Source organism: Eptesicus fuscus, chromosome 25 (assembly GCF_027574615.1).
Source record: "Eptesicus fuscus isolate TK198812 chromosome 25, DD_ASM_mEF_20220401, whole genome shotgun sequence".
Lineage (NCBI taxonomy): Eukaryota > Metazoa > Chordata > Mammalia > Chiroptera > Vespertilionidae > Eptesicus > Eptesicus fuscus.
This window is the reverse complement of record NC_072497.1, coordinates 7,697,336-7,716,950: the sequence shown is the minus strand read 5'-3', so window position 1 is coordinate 7,716,950 and position 19,615 is coordinate 7,697,336. Positions and strand designations below refer to the sequence as shown.

Below are 19,615 nucleotides of genomic sequence, written 5' to 3'. Positions count from 1 at the left end.
ATATATATATATATATATATATTTTTTTTTTTTTTTTTCATGGATTTCAGAGGGGAAAGGAAAGGGAGAGAGAAATAGAAACATCAATGATGAGAGAGAATCTATGATCGGCTGCCTCCTGCACGCCCCCCCACTGCGGATCGAGCCCACAACCTGGGCATGTGCCCTGACCGGGAATTGAACCATGACCTCCTGGTTCATAGGTTGACGCTCAACCACTGAGCCACGCTGGTTGGGCAACACTTTTTTTTTTTTTTCCCATAGGGACCATTCTAACGAGTGTCTGGTGGTTTGTCATTGTGGTTTTGATTTGCATTTTCCTAATGATTAATGACATTGAGAATAATTTCTTTTTTTTTTTAAAGTTTTTGCAAGTGCAAGGCACACCTTTTAAAAAAAATATGTATATTTTATTGATTTTTTACAGAGAGGAAGGGAGAGGGATAGAGAGTTGGACACATCGATGAGAGAGAAACATCAGATCAGCTGCCTCCTGCACACCCCCTACTAGGAATGTGCCCGCAACCAAGGCACATGCCCTTGACCGGAATCGAACCTGGGACCCTTCAGTCCGCAGGCTGACGCTCTACCCACTGAGCCAAACCGGTTAGGGCAAGGCACAACTTTTCGAGTTGTCACTGGAGAGTCAAAATACCTAGATTCCAGCCGTGTATCTATCCTAATTAGCCATTTGACCTTTAGTTCCATTTAATGAATGTTAATTAGGCCTCTACTAAAAGCTGATCACTGCACTGGGTGCCACAGAGAAGAGAAATGTAAACCACAATTTTTCCATTCATGTCTCTTGTTTAGTTTCTTGTCCCTGAAAGTAAAAACAAACAAACAAAACTTAAATCTTTTCTAATTCCAGAGTTTTGAACCTATAATCTAAGGCTAGCGTCTCTTCTAACTAGGTAGAATTGCCCGCCATTGAAATAAGACATGAAAACTATAATACCCAGGAGAAAGGCAATTGTGAGATTTTTTTTTTGAGGGATCTGACATTAAAATCCGAATCTTACATATTTACAGCTTCTACTTAGTTTGAGTTTATGAGTTTGATGTTGAAAATTTAACCTATCTCAGTCAAATGATACTATTTATTGTATGTCCCCTGGCATACGACACTCTCCTCTTCATAGCAAAGCTGCTTAACAGGATGTCTCTCTGTCATATCTTATTTTCCTGCTTCCCCTGTGCCCTGCATTCTGGCTTCTGGTGTCGCCAAGGTCTCTATCCCCCTCTCAGCAGTCAGAACCAAGGGATGTGTCTCAGCCTCCCTCAGCCAACTTCTCTGGAGGATTTGAAATGATGGAGCCCTCTTTGAAACTTCCTCCTCTTTCACCGTTTTTGGTCTTACTCGCTTTTCCTCCCCGATTTCCATTTGGAAACCTTACACACTCTCCTTTGCCCTCCCCTCCCCTCCCAACACAGATCATCAGTAGGTTACATAATTCACTTTCTCAGTCGGTCTCCTCACCTCCATTCTGCTTGCTTCTTCCCTGGTCTAGGACCTCATCATGTTAGGTTAATGTACCTACTGTGTGCTCCATTAGGGTCTCATTCATAACACCTCATAGCTCACACTGTGCTGTACTGGGATTGCTTTGCTATCTCTCATCCTACTGGACTCCCGAGTTCCTCAGGAGAATGGCTGTTGTGTATTTTATTCCTTCATTACTATTTATGAGGTTGTTTGTTGTTTAACTCATAAAAAACATGAGCGGTACGAAAGTTCCTCAACTTTCTGTGTCACAGGTATAATTTATTTGCCATATTCGTACAGTCATAACCATTAACATTCCAGGATGGAAAATGAACGTGTTTTTTTTTGTTGTTGTTGTTTTCAGCAGCTTAGAGAAAAAAAGAAAATCTGGTGTTTTAGCTCATGGGAGGGTTGAAATCAGCATCTGCTTGGAACGTGGTTCTTTATGGTCGGAAGGACACTGTTTATTTTCCCCTTCAGTAGCTCCAGTTTCAAAGTGTAGAATCAGGGTTGCACGTGTGTGCAAAGAGACTGGGGCAGCGCGGAGGGTGGGAGGGTGGGGGGGTGGGGGTGGTGAGGGGGGGGAGGGGAGAGGGGGTGATGTGATAGAGAGCTTTGGATGCCTCTGTGGCAGATCGCTGACAACAGATGCTTTCTTCATAGCATTTAGTTGTTCATGTAGTTCCTTTCTAATTGCTTCTGGATATTATCGGTACTTCCTTCATAGGATATCTAATTCCATTACTTTTTTTTCTTTCTTTTTATCTTTCTTTTTTTTTATATTTCTTTATTTATGTATTTATTTATTTATTTATTTATTATTGATTAAGGTATTACATGTGTCCATATCCCCTCATTGCCCCCCTACCCCACTCCCATACATGCCCTCATCCCCCAGTGTCTTGCGTCCATTGGTTATGCTTATATGCATGCATACATTATTAACCTTTGTACTTTTCCGTGCTGTTTCCCACTCCAGTGCACCAATAATTCCAATGTCATCCAAAAGGTGTCTTTTCTTTGTTTTTTGCTTTTTTGTTTAATAGGTTTTTATTGATTTCAGAGGGGAAGGGAGAGGGAGGAGAGAGAGAAACATCCATGATGAAAGAGAATCATGGATTGCCTGCCTCCTGCACGCCCCCCAGTCGGGATCCAGCCCGCCACCCGGGCATGTGCCCTTGACCAGGATCCAACCTTGGCAGTGGAAAGCCCACCCTGGGAGTTCATTCAGAAGAGGAACTTGCCCAGTTGGTGACAGATCAGGCTCAACTCAGCCTTATCTCCTGTAGGTTTTGCACCTGCAGCAGTGGGTGGAATAACTATGGTGAGCCGGGGGCACCAAAAAGGAAAAGTCATTTCGTTTCTGGAAACATTGCCATTTGAAGAATATTTATGGCTATTTCTGCATATTAACCTTTCCTGGTGCTGTGGTCCCCTCAGCGCTTCCATTCCCCGGGTGCTATTTATGATGTCACAGCTAAATCACGGCTTCCGACCACCAGATACGTGGGTTCCTTTTCATGGTGTGATTGTGAATCTGGCTCTAATTGTGAGTGACTCAGCTCTCAAAGGAGATGCAAATCTTATTTTTTTTTTTCCTACCTTTGCCTCCTCACCTGGGCGAGTGCACAGGATGTCCTCTGTGTCTGCTGTTGAAAATGCAAATTAAATGAAAGTGCTGGAAGGAAGCACCATCGTGCAGTTTGTAAATGTTAAGAGAAAACTTGAGACAAATGAGATCATTTGTTGAAATCAATGCTTAATGGGATTCCCAAGAGAACCACCCTTCAGAGGAGGTGACAGCAGTGTTTACCGAAAACCCTGTTTAAATCACACTTGCAACTTTTTAAAAAAAAAAAACACACACAAGCATCTTGCCTATTTCGGCTTGTCTGGTGTGTATTATATTCATTCCCTGATACTTCTTTCTGAAAGGAGAGACGCGGTTCTGAAAATAGTCATTGCCTGCAGGGGAAACACACCATCTCTTCTTAGTATTGCAGGTTAGCATTATATTTCCAGCAGAATAAAGGGTTGAATGGGCCAAACGCTTTTGAAATGTTCCCCATTCTTTTTTTCATAATACAGCCAGTCAGCAGGCACACCCAATGTGAGTGAGTGTACATTATTTCCTTATAAATTATGCACCTGTACTGTGGTACCGATATTACATATATTATTAAACAGACGCAAAAAAAAAAAAAAGGGAATTAAAAGGACGCATTAGGTCAGTCGGAATGGAAGTTCCAGTATTTTTCTATGCAGACCCCATGGTGTGCTGGCCCTCTCCCAGCCTACTCATGGGTTTGTAGTATCTCAATAAAAACGAATCGGAAAAAGGGCAAGCTAGAGTGTTTAAATGTCCCATTTAGTGTGCATTTAATATATTTACTGCTCCATAAAGCATATATGCAAAAGGTTTGTATTATGTTCCGTTGGTTGCAAAATGAATTGTGCATATAACTCCTTTATGGAAAAAGAAACCTAGATTATTACTTCTCCTTTGTGGTGCAAAATGGACTCCGACTTCAATCTTTGTGACCATAAGCCTGTTTCAGAAGCCGGCAGGATGCAATATGCCCTTGGATTTGGGGCAGAATCTTCACTTACAGACACGTATTTAAGGCAGAGTTCGGCACATCAGCCCACAATAGTAAGCAACTGAATTATCCATACTTAACTTGCCTTTTTATTTTACTTTTATTTACCACCAACACCAAAAAAAAACTCTCCCCCCAGAAGGTAAGGAAAATAATTAAGGGGCCAAGTTCTCAAATAGGAAAAGGTGGACAGGAGGGCATGTTAAACTAGGCCTTTAGGGAGAGATGAACTCTCAGTTTGGCCAGAGTTCCAACGAGTCCCAAAAAAGCAAGGCCTGATCCTCACTCTCTTTGAGATAAAAGCAATTGCTTAGGAAGTGTGCCTGCTATTTTTAGAGCAGCCATTTTTTTCTGGCTGTTTCATGGGATCCCTTGATGTTCAGATGCCTGATATGCTGATCTATACTTTATTTTTATTTTTTAAATATATTTTTATTGATGTCAGAGAGGAAGGGAGAGCGAGATAGAAACATCCATGATGAGAGAGAATCATGGGTTGGCTGCCTCCTGCACGCCCCCCACTAGGCATCGAGCCCAGAACTCCAGCATGTGCCCTTGGTCGGAATTGAACCCAGGACCCTTCAGTCCGCAGGCGGACACTCTATCCAGTGAGCCATACCAGCTAGGGCTATAATTAAAAAAAAAAAAATTGTTATTGTTGGAAGTATTACAGATGTTCCCCTTTTTCTCCCATTGACCTCTTCTAACCCACCTTCACCCTCACCCCCTTTTTGTAGGGTTAAATAGCTCATTATTATTATTTTTAAAAATATATTTTATTGATTTTTTTACAAGGAGGAAGGGAGAATGATAGAGAGTTAGAAACATCGATGAGAGAGAAACATCGATTCAGCTGCCGCTTGCACACCCCCTACTGGGTATGTACCTGCAACCAAGGTACATGCCCTTGGCTGGAATCGAACCCGGGACCCTTCAGTCCCCAGGCCGATGCTCTATCCACTGAGCCAAACCAGTTAGGGCTAAATAGTCTATTATTAATTTTTGAGTGCTATGAACTTCCCTTTCAGCACTGCTTTTGCTGTGTCCCAGAGATTTGGGTTGTTGTGAGTTCATTTTCATTTGTTTCCAGGAAGTTTTGATTTTTCTTGATCTCGTTGGTAACCCATTCATTATTTAATAACATACTATTTAGCCTCCATGTGTTCGAATGTTTTGGGGTGTTTTTACTCTAGTTGATTTCTAATTTCATCCCATGTGGTCTCTGATGATGCTTGGTATGATTTCAATCTTCTTGAACTTGTAGAGACTTGTTTTGTGTCCTGACATGTGGTCTATCTTTGTGAATGACCCATGTGGACTTGAGAAGAATGTATACTCTGCTGCATTGGGGTGACATGTTCTATAAATGTCTATTAAATCCACCTGATCCAGTGTGTTCTTTTTTTTTTTTTTTTTTTTTTTTTTTTTAAATTTCTTTATTGATTAAGGTGTCACATATTTGTCCTCATCCCCCCATTCCCATCCCACCCCTCTTCCCACGCATGCCCCAATCCCCTGTTGAACTTAACCGTTGGATAGGCTTATATGCATGCATACAGGTCCTTTGGTTGAACTCTCCCCCTCCCCCCCACCCTCCCCCGACCCTCCCCTATCCTCCCTCTGAGGCCCGATAGTCCGATCGATGCCTCCTTGCTTCTGGTTCTGTTCTTGTTCCTCAGTCTATGTTGTTCATCATTTCCCCTAGATGAGCGAGATCATATGTCACTAGATATATACTAATAAGAACTGAATGTGAGACGAGCAATAATAGTTATGCTGACAGGCAAATGAGTCAATCTGTAGCGAGCTTCCCCCTGGACCAACAGTTCTTTTGAGACCCAATTTCAATGTCCAGTAGTTCCTTATGTGTACATGTCAGCACTGACCCCTCAGCTCTGGATGGTGGACAAATGGTGGTAATGGAGGTCCGACTCCCTCTGGTTTGGTCTCGGCCGAACCCAGGGGCACGGCGTCACCCAGACTAAGGGGTACGTGGCCTCACCCCTACCCAAGGGGCACGTGGTCTCACCCGGGCCTGGGACCCAGCCTCACCCGGATGGATCCAGGGGCGCACAGCCTCACCCGGACCCAGGATCTGGCTTCACCCGTACCCAGGGACGCTTGGCCTCTCCCAGACCCAGGGGCATGTGGCCTCACCCGGGCCTAGGTGCATGAGGCCTCATCCGGATCCAGGGACACATGGTCGCACCCGGACCCAGGGACGCTTGGCCTCTCCCAGACCCAGGGCCACTTGGGCTCACCCGGGCCTAGGTGTACGAGGCCTCACCCGGATCCAGGGACACATGGTCTCACCCGGACCCAGGGACGCTTGGCCTCTCCCAGACCCAGGGCCACTTGGGCTCACCCGGGCCTAGGTGCACGAGGCCTCATCCGGATCCAGGGACACATGGTCGCACCCGGACCCAGGGACGCTTGGCCTCTCCCAGACCCAGGGCCACTTGGGCTCACCCGGGCCTAGGTGCACGCGGCCTCACCCGGATCCAGGGACACATGGTCGCACCCGGACCCAGGGACGCTTGGCCTCTCCCAGACCCAGGGCCACTTGGGCTCACCCGGGCCTAGGTGTACGAGGCCTCACCCGGATCCAGGGACACATGGTCTTACCCGGACCCAGGGACGCTTGGCCTCTCCCAGACCCAGGGCCACTTGGGCTCACCCGGGCCTAGGTGCACGAGGCCTCATCCGGATCCAGGGACACATGGTCGCACCCGGACCCAGGGACGCTTGGCCTCTCCCAGACCCAGGGCCACTTGGGCTCACCCGGGCCTAGGTGCACGAGGCCTCACCCGGATCCAGGGACACATGGTCGCACCCGGACCCAGGGACGCTTGGCCTCTCCCAGACCCAGGGCCACTTGGGCTCACCCGGGCCTAGGTGCACGAGGCCTCATCCGGATCCAGGGACACATGGTCTCACCCGGACCCAGGGACGCTTGGCCTCTCCCAGACCCAGGGCCACTTGGGCTCACCCGGGCCTAGGTGCACGAGGCCTCACCCGGATCCAGGGACACATGGTCTCACCCGGATCCAGGGACGCTTGGCCTCTCCCAGACCCAGGGGCACGTGGCCTCACCCGGGCCTAGGTGCACGAGGCCTCACCCGGATCCAGGGACACATGGTCTCACCCGGACCCAGGGACGCTTGGCCTCTCCCAGACCCAGGGGCACGTGGCCTCACCCGGGCCTAGGTGCACGAGGCCTCATCCGGCTCCAGGGACACATGGTCGCACCCGGACCCAGGGATGCTTGGCCTCTCCCAGACCCAGGGCCACTTGGGCTCACCCGGGTCTAGGTGCACGCGGCCTCACCCGGATCCAGGGACACATGGTCTCACCCGGACCCAGGGACGCTTGGCCTCTCAGACCCCGGGGCACGTGTCCTCACCCATGCCTAGGTGCACGAGGTCTCACCCGGATCCAGGGACACACGGTCTCACCCGGACCCAGGGACGCCTGGCCTCCCCCAGACCTAGGGGCACGTGGCCTCACCCGGGCCTAGGCGCACGAGGCCTCAACCGGATCCAGGGACACACGGTCTCACCCGGACCCAGGGACGCCTGGCCTCCCCCAGACCCAGGGGCACGCGGCCCCACCCGGGCCTAGGTACACGAGGCCCCACCCGGATCCAGGGACACATGGTCTCGCCCGAACCTAGGGGTGCGTGGCCTCTCTCAGACCCAGGGGCACGTGGCCTCACCTGGACCTAGGTGCACGAAGCCACCCGGACCCAGGGGCGCGTTACCTCTCTCAGACCCCTGGTCGCGTGGTCTCACCCGGATCCAGGGGCCCACGGCCTCACCCGGACCCAGGGTTCAGATTCGCCCGGACCCAGGGGCACATGGCCTCACCCGAACCCGGAATCCAGCTTCACCTGGACCCAGGGGCGCGTGGCCTCACCCAAACCCAGGGGCGTGAGGCCTCACCTAGACCCAGAGGCGTGTGACCACATCTGAGCCCAGAGGCTCGCAGGCTCGCCTGGACTCGGGTCTCAGCGGGGTTTCGTCTTCTTGATCCCAATTCCTGTTGGTCAATTCCCTCTCAGCAATTCCTTCGGTCATTTTCTCAGAGCTCCAGGGCGGCTGCCGCAGAACTCGTTGGGCGGCGGGCTCGGCAAGGCTCCGGTGTGCTCGGTGGGCTGGTCCGGTGTCGCTGCGTCGGCCCTTGGGTCTGCAACGGTGGCCAGTCGCTGAGCGTGCGCACCTGGCCACTTCGGGGCATTGAGATTCTTGAAGGACTCGGAGGTCAGCAAGCACGGAGTCTCCCACCCCATGTCTCCCAGGGGCTCGTCTGTCCGTGCTCGGCAGCGAGTGGAGCCGTCCCCTCAGCCGGAGACCGCCGGGGGAACTGCGCCGAGCACGTTCCTGGCCACCATTGTGTCGCCTGAGCCATAGTTCTTAAAGTGTGGACTTTGGGTCACCGGCATCAGCATCATCCTGCGTACTCCTCTCTTTTATTCTAGTTGTAGAGCATCTGCTCAGCCAGCCCCCCGGTCTTTCTGGCTGGTGTCTGCTCTGCTCTCCCATCGTAGTCTCAATATTGTTGTGGTAGGCAACGATCAGGCTGCCGCCCTATGTCTCCATCTTGGTCCTCCTTTGTACAGTTAAGTCTTGATTGTTGTTGGTGTCACTGGGAGGAATTGTCCTCCAGGCCAATTGGCCGTGAGGACCCTCTTTGTCCATATAGGAAGAGTTGCTGTGCAGGAGACATGTTTGTGGGCCGGGTCTTGATGCAGCAATGCCTTGGCGCTCACTGAGTCTGCCTCTAGAATGCCTCCCTTATGCAAGTGATTGAAATCTGGTGTCATCTCCCACCAACCACTAGATGCCCTCGTTTCTGGGTCTCCAATGCAGTGTGGGTCAGCCACTACCTGAGGCACTCAGCAGGAAAAAGCTTCTGCTCAGCTTGGCTGGGGCGGAGCTACAGGGTGGAGCCTACAACCTTGGCTTCCTGTCAGCCCCGCCCTATGAGGCTCCTGTGTCTGTGTCCCTCTGTATTCCTTGCAAACACCACTGAGAGAAACGCGCCCTGGAGTTTCGCCCACTGCCAAACAGTCCAGTCCCTCCCCTAATGAATCTGGACTCCCAGATTCTCGCCTGGAACTGGGTTTCAGTGCAGTTGGAACTGGGTCTCAGCGCAGTCTGGCGTCCCTGTCTCCTTCCCAGCAGGGCCACCCAGTGGCGCAGGCAAAAGTCCGTCCTCTGCGCACCTTCCAGTGCGCACGTCTGGAGCCGCCGCTTCTCTGTGCCTCTGCCACCACAGCCCAAATTCATTCCCCCAGCGTGCGCCTGGCTTCCCAGGGTTTCGCCCGGAACTGGGGTTCAGTGCAGTCGGAACTGGGGTTCAGCACGGTCCTGAGCTTATGTCTCCTTCCTGCTAGGGCAGTTTAGTGGCGCAGGCAACAGTCCGTCCTTTGCGCCCCTTCCCGTGCGCGCCTCTGGAGCTCTGCCTTCCGCCGCTCCTCTGTGCCTGCGCCCCACAGCCCAGATTCATTCCCCCAGCCTGCGCCTGGCTTCCCAGGGTTTTGCCCGGAACTGGCGCTCAGTGCAGTCGGAGCCGGCGCTTAGCGCACTCCGGAGCCTTTATCTCCTTCCTGCCAGTGAACGCCGGCCAGGCCGTCAGCCGCCCCTTCCTCTCCGGCTCCATCCTCCCCGCAGGCGCGCGTGCTCGTGTCTCCACCAGTTTCTCCATACCTCAGGCTTTTACGGCTCCCCCGATTGTCCCCGTGGCCTTCTCCTTCCCCCCAGCTGTGGGCATTTCAGTCCGCCAGCTCTCCTGTGGTTCTGGACGATGTCCGTTCTGACCTCTAGTTGTGCCTTTGAAATTGTTGTGCCCGGCTGCAGGTTAGGTGTTTCACCTATGCCGCCATCTTGGTTTCTCCTCCAGTGTGTTCTTTAGAGTCTCTGTTTCCTTGTTCAGTTTTTTTTTTCCGGAAGATCTATCCAGTGAAGTCAGAGGGGTGTTAAAGTCCCTTACTATGACTGTATTGTTGTCAGTTTCGCCGTTAAAGTCCTCCAGAAGTGTTTTTATATATTTAGGTGTGCCTCTGTTGGGCGCATATATGTTTACTAGGGTTATATCCTCTTGTTGGATCGATGCCTTTAGTATTATGTAGTGCCTTTATTGTCTCTTGTGATGGCCTTCATTTTGAAGTCTATTTTGTCAGGTATGAGTATTGCTATCCTGGCTTTTTTGTTTGTTTGTTTCCATTTGCATGGAATATTTTTTTCCATCTCTTCACTCTCATCCTGTGTGTGTCTTTTGTTCTGAGGTGGGTCTCTTGTAGACCCAAACATAATTGGGTCATGTTTCTGTATCCATTCATCTACCCAGTGCCTTTTGATTGGAGCATTGAATCCGTTTACATTTAAGGTTATTATTGACTAGAGGCCCGGTGCATGAAATTCATGCACAGGAAGAGTCCCTAGGCCTGGCCAGTGATCAGGGCCAATCTGTGGGGTGACTGATGGGCCACCAGGGGGCCCCCGCTGGCAGCTGGCACCCGCCTTGGCTGGCCTGGTGCCGCCTGCTAGCTTGCCCTACCCCCCGCTGGCACCAGTTGCCTCCCTATGCGGGTCAACTGGTAGGGTGATCAGGGGGCTCCTGCTGGCACCCACCCTGGCTGGCCTGGCGCTGCCCACTCGCAGGCTCCACCACTGACCAGCGGGAGACCCCTATTGGCACCCACCCTGGCCAGCCTGGGGCTTGCGGGATGGGGGCAGCTCCTGCGTTGAGCGTCTGCCCCCTGGTGGTCAGTGAGCGTCATAGCGACCAGTCAGTCCGCAGGTCGTTCCACCATTCGGTCGATTTGCATATTAGGCTTTTATTCAATAGGATATAGGATAGGTACTGAGTTATTTAGGCTGACCTGTCATTTCTCTCTGTGTCTGTTGTTCAACCTAGAATGTTGGAGGCTGTGCGTTATCTCGTTGAACTTCAAGTCTGCATGTCTAGCCACAAGGCACTAACTCTGCTGCGGCTTCCTCGCGTCTGATGATGTGATTGCCAAAACACTTGTCTCTGCAAGGACCGTGTGTTGCTGTCCCTCTGCTTTTATCGGGGATCACATACCCACAGCTCCAAGTGCAGAAGGCGGCATTGAGTCTTCCATAACGATAGCGAAAGCACTAGAGCGGCAGATAAAGGAACAGAGAACAGTGTGGCTTCTATAAGGGGGCACGTGGACTTGAGGGCATGTTGTGATTGCGTTCCTAAAGCCACAGACCCCGTCTTTTAGTTCATGCTTCTGTATTATTAAATATTTAAAAACGCATCCCCCACCTGTCTGCCCTTGTATGTGTATGCGTGTATTTACCTGGAGATTGCATATACGTAGCTCAGAACGCATATAATACATGCGTTCTAATTTGCATTTAAAAAGATGTTGAAAGGGAAGGATGACTTGTAAAAGTAGGCTGTGGAGGTGGTTGCATAACTCAGAAAATTTACAAGTTGTGATTCCCTTGCACAATTAAAATGGGTAAATTTTAGGGCATGTAAATTATGCCTTAATAAAGATGATTAAAGGAAGGATGAGGTGGAGCTGAAATGAACAGTATATAAACATTTAAAAAACAATTATGATTTTTAAGAACCTTTTGCTCTCACCCAATTTATTAATAATCAAATACTCATTTTTACTAAGGCAATGTGATTAAGCATGTCATCCCTAACATTCTAAATCCCTTAATTGTTTGTGAAATAAAGCCCATTCTGTGAGTATAATTACCACTCTAATACGTTTGCCCATTCTTCATTGTTAGGATTATCTTCAGTCCAGAGTTTCTTTGCAAGGATTTCTTTCAGTTAAGCTAGATAACATCTTTAAATCTCTTTAGCCAGACATGCAGGCACACACATGTGTGTGCTCATGTACACACACACACACACACACACACACACACACACACATGCACTCCCTCCAGGTCCCTCCCTGTGCAGCACACCTGGACGATTCTGAGAGCACGTGACCAAGATCCACCTGTCTCTACTGGGAATCTTCCATGTTGCCCTCAGAGTAGCTAAAAACGGCTTGTGATTGGCTGATGGGTTGGGGAGGGGACCGCCTTGTCTGCCCTTTGCTGGCTTCCTCTTTCTTCCTGAGCAGCTTAGACGATGGCACGTGCATATTCTGCCATTTGTTTGTATTTTTGTTGTAATGTTTATCCATCTCCTCCTTCAGCATGTCTGCTCCCTGATTTCAGGGACTTTGTTTCGTGGAGCCAGCCTTGAGAAAATTACTATTATTTTTAAAAGATGCATCTATGGCATCATTTTCTATATAGATGTGATGGATCGTTTTCCTTTTAGGACTTAAAGAGAAGTCTAGTTGACCAGTTTTCAGTACTGAATCAGGGATCGATTGGAACACTGTTGTTACCATTATTTAAGCAACTAGAGGCCCGATGCATGAAATTCATGCAAGGGACTCAGCCCCGCACAGCTGCGGCTGCCTCGGCCCCTCACAGCCCAGCTTCGTCCAGAAGGTCATCCGGACGGTCGTTCTGCTGTTCAGTCTAATTAGCATATTAGCTCTTTATTATATAGGATTAGTATGAAAACGTTTTTGTTTTTCTTTTTAATCCTCACATAAGGATATTTTTTCCATTGATCTTTAAAGAGAGAGTGGGAGGGACAGAAGAGGGGGAGAGAGAGAGAGAGAGAGAGAGAGAGAGAGAGAGAGAGAGAGAAAAAACATTGATGTGAGAGAGACACATCGACTGGTTGCCTTCTGCTTGTGCCCTGACTGGGATGGGAATTGAACCTACAACCAAGGTATGTGCCTTAACTGGGAATTGAACCCTTGACCCTTCGGTCTGCGGGCCAATGCTCTAACCACTGAGCAAACTGGCCAGGGCTAAACATTTTTATTAATATCTCCAGCTACATTGCCATGTTTTCCTCTCTTAGGATCAAATGCTATTTATAAAGTCCCCGTTGGAAGGTCTCCTGTTGAAGCAATTAGTCTTGCTTGGGCTTGGTTTCAAAATCTGCCACACTTCAAGCTCTCTTCAGATGCAATTGTAAGCATAATTACTGTCTGAGGCAGATAATAATACAGATTTATCCCTACAGCACTGGTTGTCTTGAGTCATGTCTTTTCAGTGATGGCATTACGATGATTTGGGCTTGATTTCAAATTCTGCTAATTTTCAAGTTCTGATGAAATTCAATCGTAAGCATAATTAATATCTTAGATAATAACATAGATTTAGCCGAAACCGGTTTGGCTCAGTGGATAGAGCATTGGTCTGCAGACTGAAGGGTCCCAGGTTCGATTCCGGTCAAGGGCATGTACCTTGGTTGCAGGCACATCCCCAGTGGGGGTTGTGCAGGAGGCAGCTGATCGATGTCTCTCTCTCATTGATGTTTCTAACTCTCCCTCTCTCTTCCTCTCTGTAAGAAAATCAATAAAATATATTTAAAAACAAACAAAAATAAATAAATTTATTCCTACAGCTTTGAGTAGCTTGAGTCATATCTTTTCAAGGCCTGCCTTATATAGACTTACTGAACACTGATGTCTCAGTATGAACTTTCACTGTTTTTTTTTTTTTTAAATATTTGTATTGATTTCATAGAAGAAGGGAGAGGGAGAGAGAGATGGAAACATCAATGATGAGAGAGAATCATGGACCGCCTGCCTCCTGCACGCCCCACACTGGGGAGCCAGCCCACAACCCTAGCATGTGCCTGGACTGGGAATTGAACCGTGACCTCCTGGTTCATAGGTTGATGCTCAATCACTGAGCCACACCGGCCGGGCCAGTCAAATAGTTATTAATTGAGTACTGTCACCCAAGAAGTTTGTGCCTTTAGCAACTGAGAGTGTGGCATCTGCCTAACTCTAACCATGATCATCCCCTCAACATGACCAACCTGCGTCCATCTTCTCTTCCAGTCCAACCTGTGGCCTCCATGTCTTCCTTTCCCCCTCCCTTTTGGACCGATTTCAGTCAGATTTTCTACCCCCGAAATCCCCCAGAACAGATCCTACCTCATCTCTGTTGCACGTCGGTGGGCTCAGGACTGATGGCAACTAACCTGCAAACTTGTCATGTTCTTGACCACTTCCTTCGCAGAACGCCCTTCCTCTGCCTCTGGTTTTGGTGTTCGAAGGTGACACCACGCTTTTCCCACCCGCTCTCTAGCTGTTGTAGTTATTTTTAATTTTTTAGTCTCCTTTGCAAGTTGTTCCTGCTTGAGCAGACTGTGCAGGGCTGGAGTTCCTTCAAGTTCCTTCATTCCCGTCTTTTCAGTTTTATGCTCTTCTCGGCATTTCCACGCCTCCATCTCTGCCAAGTCTGTCTCTAGACCCGACCTCCCTCTTAGCTCCACTATCATGTGCCCAGCTGCCAGCTCGTCTTCTCCACTTGAACTTCGCAAACACAAGCCAGCACCGAGCTCAGAATAGCCCTTCAAACGGGACATCTGAGCGAATGGCCCTAGTGCTCTTCAGTGGGGCTGGGCCCAATCCGGGCGCCTCCCTCTCTCTCATTCTCCTCACTGAGTTCTGTCAACTCAACGTCATGGCTGTTCCTCAGGACCTGTCCTCTTTTCTTTACTGCTAGAACAAGGAGGAAGCTGAAGAACATAGATCTAATCAATACAGGCAATCAGTTTCAACTAATTGACATGCACATAACCCAACGGCTGCAGAATTAACTGTGAGCTGTGCCATAAAAAAGCCTCCAACCCTAACCGGTTTGGCTCAGTGGGTAGAGCGTCGGCCTGCGGACCGAAGGGTCCCAGGTTCGATTCCGGTCAAGGGCATGTACCTTGGTTGCAGGCTCCTCCCCGGCCTGGGCCCTGGTCAGGGTTTGTACAGGAGGCAGCTAATCCATGTGTTTCTTCCACATCGATATTTCTCTTTGTCTTTCCCTCTAGCTTCCACTCTCTCTAAAAATATCCTCAGGTGAGGATTTAAAAAAAAAATTAAAAGTATACACTGAGTGGCCAGATTATGATGATCTCTGAACCCATACTAATCTGGCCACTCAGTGTATATCCTATATAATAAAAGGCTAATGTGCAAATTGTCCCCTCGACCAGGAGTTCGACCAGCAGGCAGGCCGGCCAACCGCCCATGTCCCCTCCCCCTGGCCAGGCTGGACGGACCCCACCCATGCACGAATTCATGCACCAGGCCTCTAAATATATATATATTTACTGAGTGGTCAGATTATTATGATCTCTGAACACATAATAATATAGCCACTCAGTGTATATACCATATAATACAGCTCCCTCTTTTCTGAGTTTTTATCCAAAGGAAATGAGCTCAGTATCTCAAAGTGATATTTGCACTCCCTTGTCCATTGCAGCTTTATTCACAGTAGCCAAGATGCAGAAACAACCTAAACGTCCATCGAGGGATGACTGGATAAAGAAAATGTGTTACATATTCTGGGTGGGAAAAGTAGGTTTACACTTGTTTGTATGGAAACGAATATAAAAATTAATAAATAGTAATACGAGAATAAACTCTGTTTTGCATACAACTGTAAGCCTACTTTTGCCCTCCCATGTATATACAGCGGAATATTATATACCCATGAAAAAGAAGGGAACGCTTCCATTTGCAACAGCATGTATGAACCCGGAGGGCATTATGCTGCGTGAAATAAGCCATCTTCCTATGAAGCATTTACGTGTGTGTGTGTGTGTGTGTGTGTGTGTGTGTGTGTGTGTGTTTCAACCTAATCATTTCATTCATTGCTTTAACTTTTCTATAACTTCTTCAATTTAAAAAAAAAGTCTTCAAAAATTCAGTTCTTTAAGCTTTTCCTGATCTCTGTGGATGTGACCAATCAGATGCTTCCATCTCGATCACTTACCGGAAAGGGTACAATTTTTGAGTCACCTTTCCCACTTTCCTGGGCCCTGACGCCACAGAGATGTTTCATGTTCCTTCTCCTCATGTTCTGTTTTCTAGGAGTCACTGAGCTTCGCAGGGGCGTTGGACTCTTCGAGGAACCACTTCGGGGGTCTTCATGCAGCCATGGATCTGGATAAACCCTCCGTCTGGGGCTCCTTCAAACAGCGGACCAGGCCTCTGTTGCTCAACCTGAGCAAAAAGAAGGTCAAGAAGCACCCGGACAAAGCCCTAGGCTTACGGGAGCGGCATCACCTGGATCGCCGCCTCAGCCTCTCGGTCCCTGACCTCCTGGAGGCCCAGGCCTTGGCCCCGGAGGGCGGGCCTTACTCCGGGGCCCAGTCATCCTACACCTCCGTGCCCAGCAGCCTGTCCACGGCAGGGATCGCGTCCAGGAGCTGCAGCAGCTCCTTGAAACAGTCGGAAGAAGAGCTGGACTGGAGCCAGGAAGAGGCAGGCCACCTGCACGCGGTGGATACGGACCCCGAGGAGACCTTCGCCTCGCCGGCCGCCGACCGGAGGGCTTCCAGCAACGGCCTCTTTGATCTGCTGCAGAAGGCGCCCCTGGGAGAGGATGCTCCGGAGGAGCCAGAGGTGAGGCCAGGGCCGGCACCATCCGTCCCGTTGCTTTCTTTCTTCTCATTTATTTATATTTATTTAATTTTTTAAAATATTTTTATTGGTTTCTGAGAGGAAGGGAGAGAGAGAGAGAGAGAGAAGCATCCATGATGAGAGAGAATCATGGCTCAGCTGCCTCCTGCACGCCCCCCACTGGGGATCGAGCCTGAGATCCAGGCATGTGCCCTGAGTCAAACCGTGACCTCCTGGTTCACAAGTCGATGCTCAACCACGGAGCCATGCCAGCCAGGCTATTTTTATTTTTAATTTAATTTATTTATCTATTTTTATATTTGCTAATTTATAAATTTATTTCTTGGTGAAAGTATTACATATGTCCCCCTTTTCCCCCCATTGACCCCTCCTGGCCTGCCCCCGGTCCCTCCATCCCCCACTCTCACCCCAGGCCTTCACCGCACTATTATCTGCTGCTTTTCCCTCTTTTTTCATCGCACCGAGTGCCCTTGGAGAACCGGATTAGGAGTTACTTCCGTGGTTAGCTTGGATGGAGACAATGTCATTTACAAGAATGTAAATGAGCGGTGTATTGATTGCACCAAGTGTTCCCATCAGTTTTCGGGTTGACCTCTGTGTATTTTGAAACTATGACGAAAACCCTTTCTCGGACACTCGAAGGCTTTAAAAGCCCTATTGGATGAGTTTTCCTTTTTTCCATCTCCTGGCAAAGAAAGGAAGAACATAACTTTCCCTCTGAATGTGCTAAGTGTGTGTCTGTCTGTCCCTCTCTCTCTTCACACCATTGCCTAGTCCTAACATAGATAAAACATGCGTATTACTGCTCCCAAGAAATGTATGGATGTATGTTTCCCTTTGACTTCCGAGGAGTTTGACTTCTCTTCTATTTCATACACATGTACACACGTGTGTGTGTGTGTGGTGTGACCTGTGGGCAACTTCACATGCATTCTCTAAAACAAACAAACAAAAAGAACTAAAGGAAACAAATTCTTATCAATATAGTGATTTTACAAATCTTCAGTATTTCAATAAGCTAAAACAGCCAAATGGAATTATGAGGCAAATCTTATATTTCTCAGAAGAGTTTAATTTAAGTATAATCACCAGATTATTAAGTCATGATTCGATGATCTCTTTAATCAGATTTTGAAAAAAATTCCTCCATTAATGGCACGGAAGTAGGTTGCAGGGTTGAGGAAAGGGGTTACATTTTCTGTATTCCAGGTCAGTGTGATAACTGCATAGAAAACTGGTCACTCCACTGGGATTTTTATTTTATTTTTGGAGCCAAAGCCTATTAACTATGTCATATATTTCCCTTTATGTTATTTTATTATTATTTTTTTATCCTCACTGGAGAATATTTTTTCCATTGACTTTTAGAGAGAGTGGGAGGGAATATGGGGGAGAGAGAGAGAGGAACATGGATGTGAGAGAGGCACATTGATTGGTTGCCTCCTGCACACACTCCCACCAGGGCCTGGGAACAAACCTGCAACCCAGGTACATGCCCTTGACTGGAACCCGTGACCTTTCCTTGCACAGTCGGATGCTCTAACCATCGAGCACACCAGCCAGGGCCATATATTTCACTTTAATTGGGGAATGGCATCGTGGCTCTTCAGAGGATGTGGTTCAATTCATTTGGAAACATTACTATATTAAGACACCACTACCCATTAAATGACTTAACTCTTTTTTTCATTGCCATTAACACTTATGAAATCCTTTCTGTAATAATTTTATGATTTTTACTGTGCCTATAAATTGGAAATAGGTGTTTTCACTAATCAAAATATAAATTAAGTGAGTTATTAAACTAGGTCAGTAGGAAGGAGGTAACAGGTGGAATAATGGACCTACGTGAATCTTCGCTTCTTGTTACTTACGAACTAACAAGAGGCCCAGTGCACGAAATTCATGCACGGATAGGGTCCCTAGTGGTTGCCTGCCGCTGCTGGCTGTGGGGGGAGGGGTCGTGGACGGTTGGCCGGCCGGCCCCGCCCCCTGGCTGAACTCCTGGTTGAGGGGGAAATTTGCATATTAGGCTTTTATTATATAGGATGAGAAAAAGATGGGTGGGCTTCTTGGCTTGGATATACTAACCATCTCCAATCAGAAGCCAGAGCTGGCGATCAAAACAAAGTTGGTTATCAAAAGAAGACATTTTATTTTTCTGTGTCCACTGTGCCCTTTTAAAAGCAGGGAAAGCCCGGCCAGTGTAGCTCAGTGGTTGAGCATCGACCCACCCACCAAGAGGTTGCAGGTTCGATTCCTGGTCAGGGCACATGCTCAGGTTACAGGTTGATCCCCAGTTGGGGGGGTGGTGGAGGGCGTGCAGGAGGCAGCCAATCGATGATGTTTCTCATCATTGATGATTCTATCTCTGGCTCTCTCTCTCCCTACCTCCTCTTTCTCTAAAATGAGTAAAAACATTAAAAAGTAAATAAAAGCAGGGATAATGATAGTGTTTGAATGCGCATTTCATCATGATCAATAACTAATAATCATGAACGGAAGGATCATTGCTTCTCCATCCTCCCCATGGAATCTCCCCATGGGCACGCCCTCCCCTAACGTTCTGTTTGGCAGCCGGAGTTTTAAACTACCAGCTCCGGCGCTCGATTCTGTGGATGAGTTGAGCGGTTGAGAAGAGAACCCTAGTGGGATATTTCTAGAAGCTGCTTGGCAACCGCAGAGCTTCAGTTTAGTGACCACAGAGACGCAAAATGACAAACCACAGAGAAGAGACAGCCTGCAGCTCGCGGAATGAGACGAGTGCGTCAGCCGCTCCCCACATCAGTCACGTGTTCTGTGGCTATTTTTGTTCTAGCTCAGAAATCGTTACCCAGCTTTACGGTGTTCCTGCCACAGGCGTGTCAGCCGGATCCCACGGCCCCCCCTCGGAGGACCCGGCCTCCTTTTTCTGCTCCCCTCCCTCCTTCCCAGCTGTTGAGCCACCTACTATGTGCTGATCCTGGGAACACGGCCGTCAGCAAAGCAGACAAAAATCCACTTCTTCATGAAGATCCTATGTTGAAT

General features: G+C 48.6%; 1 protein-coding gene across 3 annotated transcripts in view; it reads left to right on the top strand.

Annotated features, from left to right (window-relative positions):
• The window catches only part of MCTP2 (multiple C2 and transmembrane domain containing 2), a 146,287-nt gene that overhangs the window by 13,164 nt on the left and 113,508 nt on the right, over window positions 1–19,615 (top strand). For all 3 annotated transcript variants that reach the window (XM_054713240.1, XM_054713242.1, XM_054713241.1), the window contains exon 2: window positions 16,037–16,570. In XM_054713240.1, coding sequence (XP_054569215.1) covers window positions 16,103–16,570 — 468 coding nt within the window. In that variant the 5' untranslated portion in view covers window positions 16,037–16,102. The remainder of the gene's footprint in view (window positions 1–16,036; window positions 16,571–19,615) is intronic.